Source organism: Emys orbicularis, chromosome 17, assembly GCF_028017835.1.
Source record: "Emys orbicularis isolate rEmyOrb1 chromosome 17, rEmyOrb1.hap1, whole genome shotgun sequence".
NCBI lineage: Eukaryota > Metazoa > Chordata > Testudines > Emydidae > Emys > Emys orbicularis.
The window spans coordinates 22,485,960-22,508,588 of NC_088699.1; the positions used below are offsets into that span (position 1 = coordinate 22,485,960).

Genomic DNA, 22,629 nt, shown 5'->3' on the forward strand with positions numbered 1-22,629 from the left:
CCCAGTCCAGTCTGAAAATAAACATTTCACTTCTCTGCCCCGCCCCCCCATTAGATTTTACATCTACTTTTAAGCCAATTTCTTTTCATTTAAAAAAAATAGAATTAAAACATTTTTCTCCTCCCCACAGCTCCACTGCGAGCCCAGGCCCTTCTGCTTTCCAGTGTTGTGCAATGTTTGAAACCTCACACAAGTGAGATCGGCGCAGTTTGCACTTCCACAAACGCTTATGACACATTTTCTTCGGTCTTTTCCTGTGATGTTGAAATCAAATTGAAGAGTAAGAACTTGGGGCCTTGGCCCTTCGGCCCCTCACACAAACTATTCCGGGATTTCCTCCATTGCGGCTACTGCTTTGCTTTTCCACAAATAGCACAATTGCACCATGTCGTCACCTCCTGAATGCGTTGGAATTTCCACAGTTCCTGGGGGTTCGCTCTCCTTTCGATTTCCAGTCTCCTATAAGAAGGGGGAGAGACCAGAGATTCAGCATCAGACGGCAAAGGGTTTGACAGACTCCCCGCTCTGGCTCATCCCTACCCGACAGCAACATGAAGGTCTCCGTGGCTGCCCTCGCCGTTCTCCTCATCGCTGCCTTCTGCTCCCTGGCCTTCTCCGCGCCAAGTAAGTTCCGTGTCTATCTTCTCAGAGCCAATTTGGCCGTGTAGTGAAGGAAGAAGAACCCAGTTAGCTCTGTGCTAGCCAGCCATGGTGCGTCAGTGCTGTCACACCACCAGCAGCCCCTTTTCTGGGGCACTTCGGAGTGATGCAGGCTAGTTGTCTCTCTCCAGTAAAAGGCACATCTCTGCAGTGAGATGCACGCTGCAGACAATGTGGGAGAGGGGCTGGTTGGCTTAGGGGCTTCCATCCCTAGGTTACCGGTTTAAATGCAGCCTCTACGGGACGTGACCAAGAGCCCTGCCCCTCTGGTGGCTGTCTGGGGAGCCAGGTGAAATGAGTCTGTGGTCTCACTCCTCAGAGATCAAGGGTCCACATCACCAAAACTACCCTTGTGATGGGCATCATTTGGTACCCTGGCTGATGAGCCTAGCAGAGAGGCCACGGGGTATTCCGCTCACCCGCCAAGGGACTGTCCAAGTCAGGGTGGGCTGGCATTGCTGCATCTGCTCTGTGAATAAACTGGCACTAAGGACCCAGTCCCGCCAGATACTGAGCATCCTCAGAGCGGACTGACTCCAGCGGGCTCAGAGAGCCCTGGCAAGGCTGAAAGTGGCGGCGTGGCTAGCGATTAGCTCATGGGATTGTGAGGCCGTTCCTCGCTTCAGGTCCCAACTCTGCCATGGGCCTTCGCTGTAGCTGCAGACAGATCTCTGCCACTCTGTCCCGCAATGATCCCCTCTGTGAAATAGGGATCGTAAATAATTCACTGTCTGCAGCTCGTTGCATACGTACTAACGCTCAGCCATCGTCATGTCTTGGCACCACTGAACTCCTAGACTAATTTAAAAAACCCACTAACGCAAACCTCTCCCCTGGGACTCCGTTTGAACTCATCTCTGTCTCTTGCAGTTGGCTCTGACCCCCCGACTGCCTGCTGCTTCTCCTACACAGCCCGGCAGATCCCCCGCAACTTCGTGAAGGATTATTACAGCACCAGCAGCATGTGCTCCCAGCCGGGCATAGTGTAAGTGCCAATGGCAGACTCCTAGCGGCACTGACATGGGCTGGAGCGACCACCTGTGGCCGGGCAGCACACGGGCTGCGGCTTCCATTTCCTGGTATAGAGACGGACAGGCAGATACTGGCGAAAAAGTAGGGGGAGGGGGTGTGGTGTGCCCCACCACAGATCTAAAGCCCCCAGATCCCCCACCTCTCAGCTGAAGACCAGAGCCCTGCCCCAACACCGTGCCGCATGGCAGAAGCCCTGTGCCCCGCCCCCCACTTCAGCCCAGTGGCTGAGGCCCCTCCCCCCCCCCCACCCCACTGGGCCCTGAAGTTTTTTAGCATGTTGTGGGGAATGGGGGGGAGGGGCTCAGGGAAATAATCTATGAGAAATTAAGCCCTGCACCCAAGGCATAATGGTGTGAGGTGAGGCCAGGATGGAGGTTGGGAGAGGAAAGATCTCAAGGGGGCACCAGTGTGTGGAACAGGCAGCCCGGCGGCAGCCTCGGGACCATGAGGGGCTGATGGAGACTCCTTCAGGGAGCGAGAACAGACCTGACTAGACCTACTGGGATGAGGGTGCAGCGGATACCAGAAGGGGGTGGGCACTTGCGAGAAATATCCCCTCCTTTCCTCTGACTCTGTCCGTCTCTTTCCTGCCCCCCAGGTTCACCACGAGGAAGGGCCGTGAGCTCTGTGCCAACCCCAGTGAATCCTGGGTTCAAGAGTACGTGAACGACTTGGAACTGAACTGAGTGGAGCAGGGGCCAGACTGGGCGATGCGCCGCCCCCGGCAGTGGGAGTGTAAACCCTCAAAGGACAGGGTGACGACACAGGAACAGGAGCTGAATTTGCCCCAAACCCTGATAAAACCAAGAATTTGTAAATATCTTGTACAGCTATTTAAAATCCTGGATCGGTGTAATACCTACTAATTATACTGTTAATTATGTTATTTATAGAACGCTCGCTGTGAGCTGTGGGGGTGAGCCGCTGGGCCGTCTCGCTTCACATCACAGACACGCAGCAGATTGTTTAATATATTTGGTATTTAGCCCTGGCTGTGTCTGCTGTACTGCTGAGCAGTGGCTGGGGTGGGTTTGACAGAAAAAGAAACATTGCTGTTATAGAATAAATATTTTTATATCAACCCCTTGGTTCTGTTTTAAAGTGAATTCTGGCACTTCTCCTGGATAGCACTCATGTCACAAATCCAACACTCACCCATCCCTGCAAGGAAATAGCCCCCTCCAGCTGTCACGTCCTCACACACAAACACACCAGCGTACATATCCCACCATCCCTGCACACACACACTCATACATCGGTACATCCCTGCACACACACACACACGGCCTGGGCTATACAAGGGATCAGGCTGAATGATCTGTAAGGCCTGCTGGCCTTAAACTCAATGAGTCTGCTTAAACTTCATCAGCTGGGTGTTGTGTTTCACAAAACAAATAACAACGGGAGGATGTGCATCCAGGTTACACTTTTTCTATGAAATACACACACACATATACACCAGCACACTCCTCAGTGACATACCTCTACGCACACACACCCCAGCCCTGAATAGAAATACAACTCACATACACACAGCTATTTACACCTCCCCCGCTCTCCACAACCCACCATACACCCCCCCCCAGAGTCACACGCACACCCAGCCCTGCATACACATGTTCACCCACAAAGATGGACCGTGACACCCCCCCCACACGCACGGTTGCACGCACACATTCACTCCCAGAGACACGCCTGCATACAGATGCACCCACTGCCAGACACAGCCACGTGCATACACACACTGCCTCCAGATACACAGCTGCACTCATACACAGGTGCACGTACACTAACACTATGCAGCAAATAGGCGCTGGAATACGCCTAGTAGGTCAGGCATTAAGTCCGTCCCTGGAGCCATTGAAGGATTGTTCCCTAGATTTCATTCCCTGCAGCCTTGTCCAGTGCAGTTTTAAATGTCCCAAGGGAGGGGGCTTGAACTGCCCGTGGGTCCCATCACCCCAGTGCACAGGAACAATTTGACAGGAAACAAGACAGTCCTTTGCTGGGTGGATTTGTGTTGCACCCGGCCAAATGCACAGGCCCATTGTGAGGGGAAAGCAACGTCTGTGGGGGACAGCCCCAGTCCAGAAGCAGTGTCGACTCCTGGGGAGAAGCTCCAGGGAGCCCAGAAGTACCAAGTCTTGCGCATAAAGAGATACAGGACAATGGGGCAAGGGGAGAGTATGAGATCTTGAGGGCAGGGGCAATGTTGCCCTGCGTGTGGGGCAGCGTGCGGCACACCGTGGGCACTGACAGGATACACCTGGGAATGATGAGCTGACTAAGGCTCCATTCTGCAGTTCTGAAGTCAACAGGAAATCGGTGGGAGTTGGACCCTTAAATACACAAAAGTACAGCTTTAGCCAACCTGTGTGCTTCCGATCCTCTTCTACGGAGCTGAAACAGGACATTGCTCAAACAAGACAGCAGGAGGCGGGAGGCACCTCGCCAGTGCTTCCGGCAGTGACTACTGGGCGTACGTTCATTTGATTTTATCACTAATAGGGATGTATTAGTGAGAACTAGCCTCAAGAGGACGGAAGTCACCACTGGCCACCAACGGCTGACAACCTTTTGTCATATAGCCCATCTCGGAGACAAAGGCCCTGAACATCGAACCCTGAAGATCACACTTGAGGTCATGGGCTGGGCGTGGCCACATGCTCACCCACAATTAACCTGGCTGCCCCAGGTTAGCAATAACCCCGTGGAGCTTTTAGAGGCCTGGAATAAAGCCCTACAAGGTGGACATGGACGCTCAGCACTACGGATCTTCACTGTCCAAGCGTGTTGTTGTTGTTGGACCCCTAAAGACTTTCAAAGATCTGGGCCTCGGTTTCTCTGTAGCGCCATGGGGATAATAGCCCTGCCCTGCCTCACGGGGGCGTTGGGAGGAGGAATACACTAAAAACTGGGCAGTGCTCAGATCTGGTGGGATTAGGGACTGAAGGGAGCGATGGTGGAAAGGATCACATTTTAGCTCACGGTACAAACTCAAAGGCTCATAGCAAAAACTTTGGATTTTACAAAAAATATATTTTAAAACACAAAGCTCAGAAATCAGGGGAGATCAGCACCCTGCTTCATCTCTTTATCCCCATGGCCAGCCTCCCTCGGCCACCCACCCCCAGATGGACAGGGCTGAAATGTGTCTGGGAAAACAGGAATTGGGCGTGTCAGGGTTCCCTCCCCACTCTGAACTCTGGGGTACAGATGTGGGGACCCGCATGAAAGACCCCCTAAGCTTTTTTCTACCAGCTTAGGTTAAAAACTTCCCCAAGGCACAAATCCTTCCTTGTCCTTGGACGGTATTGCTGCCACCACCAAGTGAGTTAGACAAAGATTCAGGAAAAGGACCACTTGGAGTTCCTGTTTCCCCAAAATATCCCCCCAAGCCCTTTCACCCCCTTCCCTTGAGAATAATATACCAACCAATTGCTTCTAATAAAGTGAGCACAGACCTTTTCTTTAGGACACTAAAACCAATCAGGTTCTTAAAAGAAGAAGTTTATTTTTAAAAAAAGGGAAAGAATCACACCTGCAAAATCAGGATGGAAGGAAACTTTACAGGGTAAATAAAAAGATTTAAAACCCAGAGGATCATCTCTGATTTTGCTTCCCAGTTACCAAACAGGAATAACATTTCCTCTTAGCACAGGGGAAATTCACAAGCTGAAACAAAAGATAATCTAACGCATTTCCTTGCTATTACTTACAATTTGTACTCTTGGATGCTTATTTCAGGTAGGGGTTTAGGAGATGGTTTTTCCTGCCCTGGTCCCTCTCTGTCCGAGAGAACAACAAAGAGACACAAACAAAAACCTTCCCCCACAGATTTGAAAGTATCTTCTCCTCTCATTGGTCCTTTTGGTCAGGTGCCACCCAGGTTATTTGAGCTTCTTAACCCCTTACAGGTAAAGGAGGGATTTTATGCTCCCCTTCGCTGTATGTTTATGACAGGGCGCCCCAAGCAGGGGAGGGCAGAGTGGGGAGTGTGAAGGCCACAGCCAGGGGCTGGTTCAGGTAGGGTGCTGCGAGTGGAACCAGGGAGCTGAGCAGGACTGGATCTGAGGTCATGGGGCTGTGTACGTGTGTGCCACTCTCTGAGCTGGCACAAGGAGGAAGCCGCTCCCCCAGTGCAAGTTTCAACACAGCCGGATAACGTTAAAGTCACCACAGAGTGACTGAGAGCTTCCTCCTGAGCTCAGACCTGGCCTCTGTGTGAAAAGGGGCATCTAAGTCCAGGGGCCTCTTATCAGTGGGGAGCTCCTGGACCCTGGAGGCAGGTTAATCCTTGGGAATGAAGGAAATCCCACCTGGGGACTGGGGGAGAGGGTCACAGAATCATAGACGGGTAGGATTGGAAGGGACCTCGGGAGGTCATCTAGACCAGTCCCCTGCATTGAGGCAGGACTAAGTATTATCTTAGACCATCCCTGACAGGTGTTGGTCTAACCTGCTCTTTAAAATCTCCAGTGACCTCCGTCCCACAACCTCCCTAGGCAAAGTGCTTACTTACCCTGACAGGAAGTTTTTCCTAGTGTCCAACCTAAATCTCCCTTGCTGCAATTTAAGCCCATTGCTTCTTGTCCTGTCCTCAGAGGTTAAAAAGAACAATTTATCACCCTCCTCCTTATAACAGCCTTTTATGTACTTGTATGTCCCCTCTCAGCCTTCTCTTCTCCAAGCCAATTTTTTCAGTCTTCTCTCACAGCTCATGTTTTCTAGCCCTTCCATCACTTTTGTTGCTCTCCTCTGGACTTTCTCCAATTTCTCCACATCTTTCCTTGCCAGATCCCTGGCAGGCAGAGCCAAACGGGGACCCTTGCAGACCCTAAGTCCTGACTCCCCTTGCCTGGAACCAACCGCACCCTCCCACCTGCCCCCACTGCCCCAACAACAGGGCCTGCGGGCAAGGGGTTGCAGGGCCAGGGTACCCACTCCAGAGCGGGAGCCTCCCACTGACTAGCTCCTGTGGGGAGTCTTGCTAGAGAAGGGGAGGAGGTGACAAAATGAGGAGCAGAGCCGGGAACTAACCTCGTCTGCACCCCGCTCTTCCATGCAGCATGCCGGGGAGGGCCGCACTTACGTCGCTGCCCTAGAGTTAATGGCCAGAACAGTTTGAGTCCACGTTGCATTTCACACTGGCTGGAACAAATTGTCATCGGCATGTCACTGCGGGATGTCCAATGGCTAGGCGGGGTCAGCCTCTCCCCAGATCTCAGGGGACGCTGCAGGGTGAAAATACACGAGCTTCCACTGTTATGAACAGAGCTCATGAGGACAAGGCCGGCCTGGCGCCCCAGGGCTCAGCGATCAAATATCCCCCCAAGTTACGACATGTTCCATTCCTTTGGTGGAAAAATAACCTTTTCAACTAAACAGAAATTCACCCCAAAAAATCCATTTTCACTGAGAATTTTTGGGGGGGTTGCAGATGAACCAAAACCCCCAAACGTGACGACAAAAATCTGACCTTTTCCAAGTTTTCAGGGTTTCAGGTTTTTTGACCAAATCCCGGTCATTTTCATGGAGCAGTTTCAACAGCTGGGGGTGAGGAGGAGCCATTTCCTGCCGTTTTTCCTGGGGGGGGGAATGTCATTTCCTGCCCAGCCTTAGTGAGTGAGCGCCCCGGTGTGAGCCACGCCCGCCAAAATCAGACTCATCGGGGCTCAGCCCTGCACCGTCATAGACCAGAGTTCCCAAACTTCATTGCACCATGACCACATTCTAATAACTAAAATTACTACATGACGCCGGGGGGGGACAGGGACCAAAGCCTGAGCCCACCCAAGCCCCACTGCCCCAGGCTGGGGGCCTGTAACCTGAGCCCTGCCACTCAGGGCCAAAGCCCTCAGGCTTCAGCTTTGGCCCTGGGCCCCAGCAAGTCTAACGCCAGCCCTGACAACCCCATTAAAATGGGGTCGCAACCCACAGTTCAAGGGTGGGCTCAGTGGTTTGAGCATTGGCCTGCTAAACTCAGGGTTGTGAGTTTAATCCCTGAGGGGGCCACCCAGGAATCTGGGGCAAAATCAGTACTTGGTCCTGCTAGTTAAGGCAGGGGGCTGGACTCGATGACTTTTCAGGGTCCTTCCAGCTCTATGAGCTAGGTATATCTCCATATATTTTAAACTGCTGTCATAGACAATGGCAAAACGCCCTGCCGCAGGGTTTCCTGCCCTTTGGGGGTGTCTACACAGGGAGCAGTGATTCTCTGAGCCCCGGCCAACAGACTCAGGCGAAGCCCACCCCCATCCCTTGCATCTACTCTAGCCCGAGCCCAAGCCTGTTGACCCGGCTCTGAGATTCGCTGTGTAGACGTATCCTTAAAAGGGCCAGGATGCCTGGGCCTGGCCTGCCCCGTTCAATCAGCAGTGCCTGTGCCAGGATTAGCAGCCTCCCAGCATAAAGGGGCTGGACTAATTGGGGTCAGGTGAGAGCCTGAAACACCTGGGCCTGGTAAAAGGGCAAAGAGCTCCGCTTGGGGAGGAACCACGGGGAGCAAATTGGGTTCCTGGGGCAGGTTGTGAAGGAGGGTCTGGAAGGACTCCAGGGAAGCAGCCAGGAGCCAGGGTTCTGTCCTAAAGGAGAGACTTAAAGGTAGCCCAGAAGGGCCTGGCAGCTGAGCCAGGACAGGCACCTAACAGGGAGAGAAGAAATTTGGACTTTCTTTACCCTGAAGGGGTTACATTTTAGCCAGTGACTTGGTGAGAGACCTGAGCCACATGAATGGCTGGGAAAGAGAAAAAATTCCAGTGAGGAGAAATGAAGCCAGGGAGCACCTGCAGTGCCATTCTTGGCCAGCAGCTGGTGCTATGGGGCAGGTACCCCTGTGACACCCCCATTGACACATTCATAGAATATCATAGAATATCAGGGTTGGAAGGGACCTCAAGAGGTCATCTAGTCCAACCCCCTGCTCCAAGCAGGAATTCGTATAGGATCAGGCCTTGTTTGACCTTTCATCAGACACTAAGCCTGCGTGCAGCTCAGATGTTAGCCTTTCTACCTGAATCCCTGAAATAAAATGGAACCTCTGTTATCTTGAGCAGTGACCCCTGCCTTCTGTCAAACGAAGATCTTACTGAAATACACGAGGCCTAATTCTGCTTTCGTTTACACTGGTACAAATCCAGCGTAACTCCAGTGAGGTCAGTGGAGTTACTCCAGATTTACACTAGTGTGAGTGACAGTAGAATCTGGCCTGTTTTGCCTCATGTGGTTCTTTCACTCAATTCAGGTTATCCTCTTGGGAACAGTTGCTTTTCATGGAGTTCTGTTTTTGAATGGCTTTACGGGAGCTATTTCTGCTGTTGGGATGCAAGACATTTCTTATTAGTAGTAAAAATCTCATCTGTATATTATTTCACCCATGAACTTTAGGAAATGAGGGGTTTGGAGGAAGTGAGATGGGTGTCAATGTGGAGGAAGCGGATGTGGATTCAGGGTGGAGAGAGAAAGCGATGGAGTAATTGGAGGTGAGTGTGGAGTAAGCCCCTTCTTCAATAAGCATGGTGAGGTCATGGTCACATGAGTATGGGGTGGAATAAATCAGTAAATGGAGTGTCACTCTGGATTAAGAGTGGAGTCAAAGCAAATGCATATCAGTGTGTCAGTGCAAGGGTGAGTATCAGATAAGTATGTGCTGGGAGTTGTTACTGTGTGTTGCTCTGGGGGGTTGATGTAATTTTATCACTTTCAAAGCATTTTACAAGGGTGGGTATTATCACCCCCATTTTACAGATAGGGAAACCGAGGCAGAGAGCAGGGAAGTGACATGCCCAAGATGACAACAAGGAGTCCGGTGGCACCTTAAAGACTAACAGATTTATTTGGGCATAAGCGTTCGTGGGTAAAAACCTCACTTCTTCGGATGCATAGAGTGAAAGTTACAGATGCAGGCATTATATACTGACACATGGAGAGCAGGGAGTTACTTCGCAAGTAGAGAACCAGTGTTGACAGGGCCAATTCAATCAGGGTGGATGTCGTCCACTCCCAATAATAGATGAGGAGGTGTCAATTCCAGGAGAGGCAAAGCTGCTTCTGTAATGAGCCAGCCATTCCCAGTCCCTAGTCAAGCCCAAATTAATGGTGTTAAATTTGCAAATGAATTTTAGTTCTGCTGTTTCTCTTTGAAGTCTGTTTCTGAAGTTTTGTTGTTGAAGGATGGCTACTTTTAAATCTGTTCTAGAATGTCCAGGGAGATTGACAGGTTTCAGAGTAGCAGCCGTGTTAGTCTGTATCCGCAAAAATAACAGGAGTACTTGTGGCACCTTAGAGACTAACAAATTTATTAGAGCAGGGAGATTGAAGTGTTCTCCTACTGGCTTTTGTGTGTTACCATTCCTGATGTCCGATTTGTGTCCATTTATTCTTGACACCATGCCCAAGATGAACTGGTCAGAAATAGAACCAAGGTTGCCTGCCTCCAGTATCCATCCCCCATCCCTGGACAACGCTCCCTCATCTCAGCTGCTCTGCAGGAGGGGGTGAGCTGTGTCTCTCTGGCCAGGTGTGCGCAGCGAGGGGCCGCAAGGGAGGGGTGAGGTGTGTCCCAGGCACTAAGGCACATGCAGGGCTGAGTGGATCCATGCAGCGTGTATATGTGCGCACCTACACGTGCTGGCTCCGTGCCCAGAAACAACAGGCCACAGCTGATAGAAGTGGCAAGTGGAACAACAAGCCTCCTCCTCCAGGGCATTTAAACACACGGGCTCCTACCCAGCTGCAGGGCTCTGCAAAGAGCACTCAGGGCAAGGGGCCCGGGAAATACTCAGTTCAGCTCCTTGGGGCAGTGGTTGGGTGGGCAGGCTGGGTAACTCCCCTGCTCCCAGGGAGATTCCCTACACAAAACACACACACACACACACTCCCCTGCTCCCAGGGAGATTACACACACACACACACACACACACACACACACACACACACACACACACACACACACACCTGCTCCCAGGGAGATTACACACACACACACACACCCCTGCTCCCAGGGAGATTCCCTACACACACACACACACACACACACACCTGCTCCCAGGGAGATTCCCTACACACACACACACACACACACACACACTCCCCTGCTCCCAGGGAGATTCCCTACACACACACGCACACACACATACACACACACACCCCTGATTCCAGGGAGATTCCCTACACACACACACACACACACACTCCCCTGCTCCCAGGGAGATTCCCTACACACACACGCACACACACACACACACACACACACCCCTGCTCCCAGGGAGATTTCCCCCCACACACACACACACACACCCCTGCTCCCAGGGAGATTCCCTACACACACACACATACACCTGCTCCCAGAGAGATTACACACACACACACACACACACACACCTGCTCCCAGGGAGATTCCCTACACACACACACACACACACACACACACCCCTGCTCCCAGGGAGATTCCCTACACACACACACACACACACCTGCTCCCAGGGAGATTCCCTACACACACACACACACACCCCTGCTCCCAGGGAGATTCCCTACACACACACACACACACACACGCACACACAGGTCTTCCCCAACTCCAGACTCCCCTCCTGCCCCCACGCTCCCCACGCTCTCCTCCCCTCACCCAGCTGAGTTCATCCCCTCACTGCAATTTCTGCAAACCTGGTGCTGTCCTCAGCTCAGGGTAAGAGATTTAACCCTTTGTCCTCCCACTTTAAGGTGGGAACACACCCCTGCTGTGTGTGATCATCCATCACCCATCCCTATTTTTGTTTCTTGCATGTACATAATGGGTAGCTGGGTGTACTGTAGACAGGGCATGCAGGGCTGGATGCAGATGTGTGTGAGGGATGGATCTGAGCTGTGAACTGCAAATGGGGCCAAATTTTCCCCAGACTCTAGTGGTGCTGAGCTGGTAGGGTTTGTTCCAGATCCTCTCCTAGTGAGACAGGCAGGCACGGTGGTCAGATTATGTGTCTGGGCCTGGAGAGCCTTCCAGTCGGCAATTACATTAAGGCAAAAACCAGGGTGTTTTTCTACAAAACATTTTATTTTCCAAAATCATCACTCTACCCAGTCCCTGGTCATCGCCTAATATTACAGCACAAAGAACCGAACACATTCAACAACACGGGGTGTTTTTGTGTCGGTCACTGCGATGCACGGGGAATCATGTGACCCTCCTGCACGCATGCCATAAATAATATAATTAGCAATACGAAAAATGGGGTCCCAACTGCACGTCTTAAATAGCGTCACATGATACGTTCAAAGTCCAGCGTTTGTCAGTTCTTTGAAAAGTGGGTTGGTAGCAGCATCCTGGCTTGTGTCAGCAGAAGTGAGGCGAGGCTCCTTCCGGTGCCCTTTGAACTCTGTCCTTAGATGGCCAGCGCTTGGGCTCAGGAATCACCTGTTTGTCCCGTGTGACAGCACCTTGCACAATGGGGCTGCGAAGTGCTACCGTAATACACGTAATAAATAGGAATAATTCTCTGTCCCCCATTCTGCTCAGTTCAGATCCAGGTGGTCACATAGGCTTGGACCCAGGAGTTGCTGGGGTTGGCACAGACGGACCGGCCTTTCTTCGTAATAAACCTGCGGGACAGGAAAGACACAGGTTAGAGTGAGAGAAACATTGTGTCTCTCCCTCACTGTCCTAGGTCGCCCCACTTCCAGATCCCAGCACAGCCAGTCAGTTCTGTCCTGTCCCCGAAGGATCATCCACCAGAACTTGATGCTGGTCTGGGCCACCTGGCCTGCCCCTCCTCCCATTTGGCTGCCTGTTCTACATATTAAAGCCTTCCTGTGGTTTGCCCTCCCCCAGCCTCACTTCCTGCCCCGCCCCCACACTCCATTATCCCCAGGGGTGAGCAGGTCCCACCCCAGGACCCTAGAGGAGCTATGGGGGAATCCCTTCTAGGTGGCCTCTTCTCCCGGCTGTGAATACTTGGCTCTCAGAGTCTGTGCTGGTGCACTGGGCTCTCTAGTCACCGACCTCAGGCCTTTGACACCTGGATTTGCCTCATGCTAGGAATGAGAAGCAGCAGCCAGACACCAAGGGTACGTCTACACTGGAATAAAAGAGTCGGCTGACCCGGGCTCGGGTTGTGGGGCTAAACATTGCCGTGTAGACATTCGGGCTTGGACCGGAGCCCAAGCTCGGGGATCCTCTCGCCTCGCAGAATCCCAGAGCTGGGGCTGTACCCCGAGCCCGAATGTCTACACCCCAATTTTACAGCCCCACAGCTGAGCCCCGCAAACTCGAGTCAGCTGCCGCGGGTGTTTAACTGCCATGTAGACGTAGAGCAGGGGGTAGCACTGCGACCCCCCTCTGACAACGAAGCCTGAGCCCGCCCTAGTCCTGCCAAAGCCCGAGCCCCACGGCCCTGGATGGGGCTTCAGCCTGAGGCAGGGGGCCTGTATCCTGAGCCCTGCCACCCAGGGCTGAAGCTCTTGGACTACGGTCCCAGGTGGTGAGGCTCAGGCTTTGGCCCCGGGCCCCAGCAAGTTTAAGCCAACCCTGGCCACCCTGTTAAAACAGGATCACACCCCACTTTGAGGTCCCGACCCACAGTTTGAGAACCGCTGACATAGAGCAAACTATTCCATTGCAGTGCATGACTACACTGTAACGCTTGCAACAGGAGCATGTATTGAAATGGAAGCTGTCTCTGCACATCTGCGCGCTGCCTGTCTCCGGCGTCGGGAGTTTGCACTTACACTATAGCGGGTAAGGAGCACTTGCTGCTGGTGTCATAGTAATCCACCACCATGCTGCGCGGGATCTGGCGGGCCGTGTGGGAGAAGCAGCAGGAGATGGGCATGTCCGGTCCCCCTGAAAGATGGAAACAGACAGCGTGAGTGTGCCTTGAGTTCCATGCAAGGGAAAATAACACACGTTATCAGGGGAAAGGTTCCTCCCCCCACCATCCAAAGAGCAATAAATCGGTTTCCTTCAGAAATGGACAATTTCAGGGAGAGACGCTGGACTCACGTGGGCCAGAGGAGGCCAGGGACCAGAAGGCAGCGCTGGTGAGAACGGCGAGGGCAGCCACGGACACCTTCATGTTGCTGTGCAGAGAGGATGAGCGGAGCCGGACCAGGGACTACTGCACGCACCAGCTGTGGCACTGAGCAGCTAGAGGCTTCTCTCCTTTTATAGGGAATTCCAGAGGCAGAGAGACAAAGGGAAGCGGAGTGGAATTTCCAGAGCGGATGTCACAGGGTGAGCTGTGCAGATGGGAGAAAAAGGCAACTCGCAGCCAAAGCTCAGGAATTAATAGCATTCCAAACTCTTACTCAGCACGGTTCTTTCATGCCATCAGGCCGCAAGGAAAACAAAACGGTGCCTGTAAGTCACATGGAGCTGGGTGGGGGAGGGGATTCATCCATTGGAACAAAGAGAGGGACTTTTCCCTCGGCATGCAAGTTGAGCAAGGCTGGAAAAATAGGAGGCATCTGGGATATACAGCTTCTCTCATGAGCCAGGCTTTCATATGAATAAGAGATTAAGAGCGGGTGCGGGAAGAGGTGCCGTCGAAGCTATTACCCTGGTGGTGTACCATCTGCAGATCCCTCTGCCCTAGGACCATCCTGCCAGAGCTGGCTTCTCAGGATATAAGGCCACTTTGCCAAGCTGCCTGAACACAACCATGGATGGGGTTTTATTCTTCATATGACACTCAACGGCTTTGCTTTGATTTGCTCCAGTGCCTTTAGTCACTGGAGTCATGCAAGCAGGATTTAGTCCCGGATGGAAGATCAGGTAAAATCAGATGTTAATCCACCAGGGAGTGTGTGTTACAGGTCCCTGTCTGCCAATCTGCAGAGGATAGGAGTTGTGACACACACACACACACACACCATTACCGTGTGTGGGTTTGTTAGCTCAAGCTGTTGCAGAATGTGCTTTTAGCTCTGGCCGTCCCCAGGTCAGCCCTCGCTGTGTTGGAGATGGCAGCTGTCACACAGGTGAGAAAGGTTAAATGGTACCACATTTAATACCCTAGGAGGGAGAGACAGATTCACCCCCCTGCCCTTTGGTATCCATTCCAGCGGGTGTTCATTCCACCCAAGAAGAAATTGGTGACACCTATGCCAGGCTTCGTGGGGCTGCAGCTACTGCGGATGATACATTAGGAACACTGAACTATGGTCTGATCTCAGAGAGCAATTCCTGTGTTCCTAATATATCAATCAGATCAGTCCAAGTAAAGTAAGGGATAATCTGCCCCCAGCTACAGATTGGTTTGTGCCTTGAAGCAGGAGGGGTTAGATCCCTTCCAAACTCATGGACTCCAAGGCCAGAAGGGACCATTGTGATCATCTAGTCTGACCTACTGTATAGCACAGCCCAGAGACCTGCCCCTAAATAATTCCTGGAGCAGAGCTTATAGAAAATCATCCCATCTTGATTTTAAAATGGTCAGTGATGGAGAATCCACCATGATCCTTGGTCAATTGTTCTAACCATTAAAAATTTGCACCTTATTTCCAGTTGGAATATGTCTAGCTTCAACTTCCAGCCATTGGACGGTGTTAGACCTCTCTCTGCTGGAGAGAAGAGCCCATTATTAAATATTGGTTCCCCAAGTAGCTACTTACAGACTGCGATCAGGTCACCCCTTAACCTTCTCTTTTTGTTAAAGTGAAGAGATTGAACTCCTTGAGTCTCTCACTAGAAGGCAGGTTTTCTAATCCTTTAATCATTCTCTTGGCTGTTCTCTGGACCCTCTCCAATTTATCAGCCTCCTTCTTGAACTGTGGGCACCAGAACTGGACACCCTGTAAGGATGCCCTGCATTCTTTGTTCCTAGATGTCCACATTTACATTTGCCATATTAAAACACACATTGTTTGCTTGCGCCCAACTTAGCAAGCGATCCAGATCACTCTGAATCAGTGACCTGGCTTCTTCATTATTTACCACTCCCCCAATTTTTGTGTCATCTGCAAACTTTCAGTGATGATTTTATGTTTTCCTCCAGGTCACTGATAAAAATGTTAAATAGCACAGGGCCAAGAACTGATCCCTGCGGGGCCCCACTGGAAACAGGCCTGTTTGACCGTTTCATTTTGAGCCCTATCAGTTAGCCAGTTTTTATTCCATTTAATGTGTGCCATGTTAATTTTATATTCTAATTTTTTAATCAAAATGTCATGCAGTACCAAGTCAAATGCCTTACAGAAGTCTAAGTATATTATGTCAACACTCTTACCTTTATCTACCAAACTTCTAAACGCATCAAAAAAAGATATCAAATTAGTTGGACAGCATCTATTTTCCATAAATCCATGTTGATTTGCATTACTTACATCACCCTCCTTTAGTTCTTTATTAACAGAGTCCTATGTCAGTCACTCCATTATCTTGCTCAGGATCAATGTCAGGCTGACAGGCCTATAATTAGGATATTAGGAAACACTATTTCACTAGGAGGGTGGTGAAGCACTGGAATGGGTTACCTAGGGAGGTGGTGGAATCTCCTTCCTTAGAGGTTTTTAAGGCCCGGCTTGACAAAGCCCTGGCTGGGATGATTTAGTTGGGGTTGGTCCTGCTTTGAGCAGGGGGTTGGACTAGATACCTCCTGAGGTCCTTTCCAACCCTGATAGTCTATGATTCTATGATTCTATGAGGATTTAATGGGGGGGGGGGGTTGAGTGTTAGTCCCTTAAAATAGGGTGCATTGTGGTATTATTGGTTGTGCTCACAGGAATGTTTAGTTGGCATGGAGGGGAAGAGGTGTCTCCTGGAGGGACAGGTTGTGTCTTTTGCTCTTTACACACAAATAATACGAAGAAACCACACTGGCATCATTGGGTCCCAAATAGCCATCAAACACATCAGGCCGAGCTACGTGTACTTGGCTGCTCTGCCTAGGCTGGGGCAGCTTCTAAAACATAGAGCACAGTGTGCACCACTACAGGGCTCACACACTATTTAAAGGGATACTACCCTAGTCCTCTGCACTACAGCAGGGCTGAGAGATTTGTTCCCATAAGTTTTCTATCCTTCCTTATGACACGCCCCCAGGGCTGGGTCTAGGGTTGGGCGAGCAGGCCAGTCACCCAGGTGGGCACCTTGTCAGGGGGCAAGGGACTACTGTGATTGGCCAGCCATTTTTGCTTCACTTGGCCAGTGGTGGGCTTGGTTTGTTGGTTGGTTTTTTAGGCCCGTTCCTGTCCCAGCCAGTGGGTCTGGACTCGCTAGCTTGGCCTCAGAGATGGGAAAGGGCTTGGGTTATGCGAGGCTCAGAGGTGGAGGGACATGCTCTGTGAGATGCTTGGCAGCCCCGTGGTCTGTCCTGAACCAGGGGTTTGAGGTCGGTTAATGCTGGGAAGCTCCAGGCTGGTTTCAGGTTTCATACTCTGTCGGGTTCCAGCTCGAGGACTCGTCTTGGGCACCAGGACTTGTCGGAACTGTCTCACAGCTGAGCAGGATGTGGTGAGGCGCGTCTGCAATACGCTGAGCCCTCTGGCTCCCTGGGATCCTTTCAGGGCGTGATAGAGCAGGAAATGCGGGTTCACACCTGGGTCTGACGTTGGCTGGGGCCTCCTGCTAGCAATGGTCTGGTGCCCATGCTGACGCCTGCGATAGCCCAGCGCCTTTGCTATCACGGACTATGAGGTGATGCGATCTCTCTGCAGAGCCGGGTGGCTGGGGTCACCAGCGTCACCCTGAACAGACCCATGCATCGCTCTGCAAGATCCCAGAGGGGATGGGGGTGCACCAGTTGCAGGGCCTCCAGCCTCATGCATGCTGACCAGGAGAGGTATGTGACCTCTAGGCTGCAACACCCTTGGGATGTGCAGGGCACGCGGCTCTCGGTGCCTTTCCCTTGACACCCGGACAGTGGGGTCCCTCTGCTTTCCAAGTGTCTGGTGCAGACAGATCTGAAAGGGACAGTTACAGCTCAGTCTGGACAATGAGCCCTTTGAGGGGAGTGAAAGCCAAGGCTGAGAGCTGGAATCAGGCACGGGGCAGGGTGGGCTCCATCCGCTTCAGAGAGAACAACAGCGAAGCAGCTTGACCTACAAGCTGCCCCAGAGATGGGAAACGTGTCCCAGCCTCGGAGGCAGCCTGAACCAAACTAGCCACCCACAGCTGGCCTGGCTCTGCTCTTAGGTGTCTGCCTCCAGGCAGCTCCCCCAGCGCTGTGGGAGACTCACCCCGCACAAGGCTCCCATGACCCCCTTGGGATTTCCTGGGCAGGCCCCCACCTGCACTGGGCAGCTGGCCCAGTTCCAGCCCTCAGTGGCCAGCTGTGACAAGGTGAGCTCGCCCTGGGGTTACGGGGCTAGCCTGGGACTTGGGGAACCCTGGGCTCTGTTTCCTGCTCTCCCACACGCTCTCTGTGTGACCTTGGGCAAGTCACTTGGCCTTCCTGTGCCTCAGTCCATCTGTATAACAGGGATAACGGCACTGAGCTGCCTCCTGGGAAGGGGGAGGGGGTGACAATACACTGGCAATTGTGAGGCACTCAGATGGGGGACAGGTAAGTACCTGGATGGATAGTATGAGTGGAGCACTGTGGGATCTGGGGTTGTCATAAGGGGCCGTTGCCAGCTGGTGTGAGCTGACCTTGATTGGGGCATTTAAAGGCCATTTAAAGCCACCTTTGTCTTGTCCTGAGTCGGACTAAGCTGGATCTGAGGATCAAACCTTATAATAGCATCTCCTCAGCTCTCTGGCCTTCACTAGGACGCTGAGGGTCACAGTCTCCAAGACTGTGGGACAAGACGTTTCCAGGCTGGAAAGTTCCGGCCTAGGAGCACTGACTCTGCCTGTGATTCTGTGGCCCCTTTACACACCCGGGGGAAGTTCTGTAGCCAGAAGAAACCTCCCAGCCTCTCCAGGGCGACTTTGACCCACTTTGATTCCAGCCACGCCAAACACCACAGAGGCAAACATGCCTTCTTCCCTCTCGGGGGACAGAGGGGGCCAACACTCACACACACACACACACACCACCCGCCCAGTTCACATCCTGTTGCACTCAGCTCATTTGCTCCACTCCTGTTCACACCCGCACAGCATCATCCACACAGTCAGAGTGTCGGCGTGTGGTTTTCACACTCCTCTGCGCTCTCTGGCACAGACACAGTTGTGACCTGCAAAGGCGAAGGAAATCAAGTTGTGTATCCCCTCCCCCCACCTCTTTGCTTCTTCACAATGACTAGAGAAGCCCCGATAGGCTTATTTCTTTTAAATCTGCTTTTTTGTTTCATCTTAGCAATATCGGGAATGTCAAGCCCGGTCTTCGCTGGTTTTGCTGGATGACCTGCTGGAGGTCTTAGGGATGTGGCTTATGGGCTCTCTGGGCCCATCATTAAAGGGTAAGAGGGTGGATCTTTAACAAAGACACTTTTTCTCCTAAGTGTCTGTAGGGCATGTCAACAAAAGACTGAAAAGTCAGCCCTTTGAGCAGTCTGAAAAACTCCCTTCCCCTCTCAGGTGTGCAAGTTTAGCATCATCAGCACCTGTGATCTCAATATCCTGCTCGTCCGCCAGTGTGTTCTCCCAGAGCTGTTCTGCTCCCCGGCGGTAACAGGCACTTGTTATTGTCAGAGACAACATGGACACATGGGAAGCCATTCTGTGGAGTAAGAAAGGGCTGTTTACATTGTCACTTAGCTGACTATACCTGCGCCGTAACAGACGTTCATCCTAGATGAAGGGGTCTCAGATTTGTCCATAGCATAGACCATGTATCAACCAAGAAGATATCTCCTACTCGTGAGCATGGAGAGCAGCTTTCCCTCCCATTTGCGACTACATCAAATCCCTGGGGCAGCTGCCGCACTTTCTTATGTGGAAAAGTAGCATTGGGGAAGGATTTAATGTTTTCTCTGCTTCTTTCAGTGCAACTTAGCAGCTGGGAGCAAGGAGGAGGTGCCTGGGAGCAGGCAGGCCTCCGCAGCCCCCACCCAACCCAGTGTTCACATTGAGAACCACTGGGCTGCAGTAAACATCGCCCAACACTCCATTCTGCCCATTCTCCCTGGTGAAATGAGCACAGCTGGTACTTTCTGTTATGTTCACCACAGACACAGAGAGAAGGTAGATAACAAATATTAAATATTCTCACTGGAAGCTTGCAACGGAACACAACTTTTATTCTTAGACTCTGGAATGATAACCCACAGCAACCAAAAACAGAGAGAGACAAAGCAGGCTGCTCCATAATGCAGGGAGGCACAACTCAGCCACCTTGTGCTAGGCTAGCCCTTTCTTGATGGACTGCTGTTCCCACATGGCATGCTTCCATACAAAGCTCCCTAGCCTGCAAGCAGGACCAGGAAACATTCCTCCCACTCTCCCACTTTTAAAGTGATCGCTTGCAATTTCAACACAGTCCTCAATCACCACACTTTCCTGCATCCCCTTTGTTGCTGTTGCAGCTGGATATACTTTCCTTCCAGATTTCCTGACTGGGATCTTCCTCCTCCAGCTGGATCCAGTATCAGAGCCATTAACCTGTGTGAGGGACACCATGTGTTGTGGGTGAACTGGAGGGTGATGAGGAGGAGAGGATGGGCAAGGCAGGAGCATCAATCCTAAGAGCCCTGGTCATTAGCAAGATGGTGAGATGGAACAGGGCAAACACATGGGGACAGCAGATGGATCTGATTGGCCCTAGCTGCCCTCTTTCTGCAGTCCCTTCTTCGACCTGACCTGCAGCGTTAGAGCTTCCTTAAATGGATCCCCTCAGCTGTCAATCAGGGGTGTTGCCACAACCGCCTTCCCGCCCACTAAGGTCACTTTCTCCTCCCAGCCTCGCGGGAAGGCTGCAGGTTCCTCTTTCCAGTGAGCGCCACAGAGAGGTTCCTGTCCGTCCTTGGTGCTCTGCTCAGCCTGTCCCCTAACTCCCTTGCCCGTCTCCCTTTTCGGTCCCTCCCCTCTGGGGCAGACGGAGAAATTCCCCTTTTGCAGCTTTGCAGTAATCACAGGCTTTCCCCAACCCAGTACGGAAACTAATGGTAAAAATGACAGCAAGAGAAGTAAATATCCCCCCACCTCTCCTGGGTGGCGGCTCTCTACGGGGGCCCTTTGCCAGCAGGAGCTAGGGGGCCCCTCCCCAAGAGACAGGGAGGGCCAGGAAGGAGCTGAGAGAGGACTAGGGCTCAGCAGTGACCCGGACAAGGCCAGCTAGACTGAGGGGATGTGCAGGTCTCCCAGTTCCATGCCATGGGAGGACACTATCATAAGAGCTTCCCAAGGTTTATTTTGCTTCATTCTGGGTCTTACCATTGGCCCAGATCCTCAAAGGCATTTAGGCACTTCCAGAGCGAGGTGCCTAAATCCCTTTGAGGAGCTGGGCTGTAGCGCCTAGGAGCCCCCGTCCCGGACAAGGACCCCATTGTGCTAGGTGTTGAACCGATACAGAACAAAGGGACAGTCGCTGGCTGTAACGGGGTACAAATACCCCCCAGTAGCCAGGAAGGGGCTACAGAGCAGCCCTGCCCCACCGGCGAGGCCTGGCAGGCCTGGAGACAGGGCCTTACAAAGGCGGAGGCCCAGTGCAGCAGAGAGCAGCATCGGGAAGAGGACAGACCTCTGCTCGTGTGCCCAGGGCCAGTCTGAGCACGAAGCAGGTCAGACCGCAAGCATCTGCTCTAGAACTCCTGCGAGCCACTTGCCTGAGGACACCAAGCTGTATGACGGGCTGCCCAGAGGGAGGCCTGCTGCCAGCTGCAGTGAGGGAGGACAGAAATGTTGGGCTGGAAGGGATCTCAAGAGGTCATAGCCCGGCCCCCCGTGCTGGGGCAGGACCAAGTATCCCTACATCATCCCTGGTCAGTCCAACCAGTTCATAAAACCCTCCAATGACGGAGATTCTTCCTTTCCCACTTTCAGGACTTACGACTGTGTGTGGTCCAAGCCCCTCAGGCCGGACAGCCTGAGGACATGAAACCAGACTGTGGCTTGCCAGGGAAGTGCAGGCACTGAGGCCTGCGGCACATGTGGGACTGTCTGTTTGGTTTTCCTTTCCTGTGTTTCTTTTCTCCTGAGCCCTGGACGGGCTAATCTCCAGTGGACCCCAGCCAGAGAGCAAGTTTCCGCACCCTATGGCAGACCACTGAGACCACACAACCAGGGGTCGAGCACAGATCCAGTCACACCCTAAGGGGGATGCGCTGTGGAGGGACTAAACCCATGACACTGCCCCTCAGAATTTATAATCCAAGTCAGTTTAGGGCTTGTCTACACGTAAAACACTGCCACAACCTGCTACCATTGAAGTCAATGGTAGAACTGAGGCACATTTTTCATCAACAAGTGTTTTTTGACTGAAAAGGGCTTTTCGGACAGTGAGAACATTTTGGCAGAAAATGTTCAGATAGTTCAACAAATTTCAATTTTTGATCAAAATGAATTTTTGTTGTCCCTTCCTTTTCCGCTGTAAGAAAGGGAATGAGGGGGACAAAATGTTGTGAGTTGTTGGTTTTTTGGTTTGGTTTTTTTCCCCATTTGATTTGTAAATTGAAAATTTTCAAAATGTTTCATTTAGCTGTGTTTCAACAACCACCACCAAAAAAAGAAAAGAAAAGAACATTTCCGTGAAAAATGTAGGGGAGAAAATGAAAACTTCATTTCCTTAGAATATGTTTTGCAGAAAATACTGGGTTTTTTAATCCAGCTTAGTCAATGGCAATAAGCCCATTGCCCTCAGTGGAAGTGGATTTGAGCTTTTGGGCCGTGAGTGATACATTTGCAGACGCACTTGTCACAACATCTTCTGGTAAAAGCCTCCCAGCTGGCCAACCCTGGCGTGACGCAGTTTATAAGAAATCTGCTAAGGGACCAATTGTGTAGGAGTGCAAGCACTGGTCATTGCTCACCACGGAGGAGATTTCAGCATGGCTGTGTTCTCCCCTTCACTTCCAACCCTCACCTCTTCCTGTGCCCCAGATTCTCCATCTCACACATGG

The 22,629-nt window shown here is 51.9% G+C and overlaps 2 protein-coding genes across 3 annotated transcripts; one reads left to right on the forward strand and one right to left on the reverse strand.

The window, feature by feature from the left end:
• The first annotated feature begins 551 nt into the window (after nt 1–551).
• On the forward strand, nt 552–2,378 carry LOC135890786 (C-C motif chemokine 4-like). 2 transcript variants are annotated; one of them, XM_065418212.1, is made up of 3 exons: nt 552–624; nt 1,531–1,645; nt 2,291–2,378. In XM_065418212.1, the coding sequence occupies exons 1-3, from the start codon at nt 552–554 to the stop codon at nt 2,376–2,378; spliced, it is 276 nt and encodes a 91-aa protein (XP_065274284.1). The 2 variants fall into 2 exon arrangements, with proteins under 2 accessions (XP_065274284.1, XP_065274285.1); XM_065418213.1 differs by having other exon boundaries at nt 2,303–2,378.
• Nucleotides 2,379–12,209: 9,831 nt separating this feature from the next.
• LOC135890832 (C-C motif chemokine 4-like) lies at nt 12,210–13,763 on the reverse strand. The gene is made up of 3 exons (XM_065418288.1): nt 13,691–13,763; nt 13,417–13,531; nt 12,210–12,291 (listed from the first exon to the last, which is right to left on the reverse strand). The coding sequence occupies exons 1-3, from the start codon at nt 13,761–13,763 to the stop codon at nt 12,210–12,212; spliced, it is 270 nt and encodes an 89-aa protein (XP_065274360.1).
• Between the last annotated feature and the right edge of the window lie 8,866 nt (nt 13,764–22,629).

Excerpts from the sequence above, each read along its gene's own strand:
- LOC135890786 (XM_065418212.1), top strand. The coding sequence starts at position 552 with ATGAAGGTCTCCGTGGCTGCCCTCGCCGTTCTCCTCATCGCTGCCTTC. Across the intron at positions 625-1,530 it reads CCTGGCCTTCTCCGCGCCAA|TTGGCTCTGACCCCCCGACT; the intron begins GTAAGTTCCGTG and ends TGTCTCTTGCAG. Across the intron at positions 1,646-2,290 it reads TGCTCCCAGCCGGGCATAGT|GTTCACCACGAGGAAGGGCC; the intron begins GTAAGTGCCAAT and ends CCTGCCCCCCAG.
- LOC135890832 (XM_065418288.1), bottom strand. The coding sequence starts at position 13,763 with ATGAAGGTGTCCGTGGCTGCCCTCGCCGTTCTCACCAGCGCTGCCTTC. Across the intron at positions 13,532-13,690 it reads CCTGGCCTCCTCTGGCCCAC|GGGGACCGGACATGCCCATC; the intron begins GTGAGTCCAGCG and ends TCCATCTTTCAG. Across the intron at positions 12,292-13,416 it reads TGCTCCTTACCCGCTATAGT|GTTTATTACGAAGAAAGGCC; the intron begins GTAAGTGCAAAC and ends CCTGTCCCGCAG.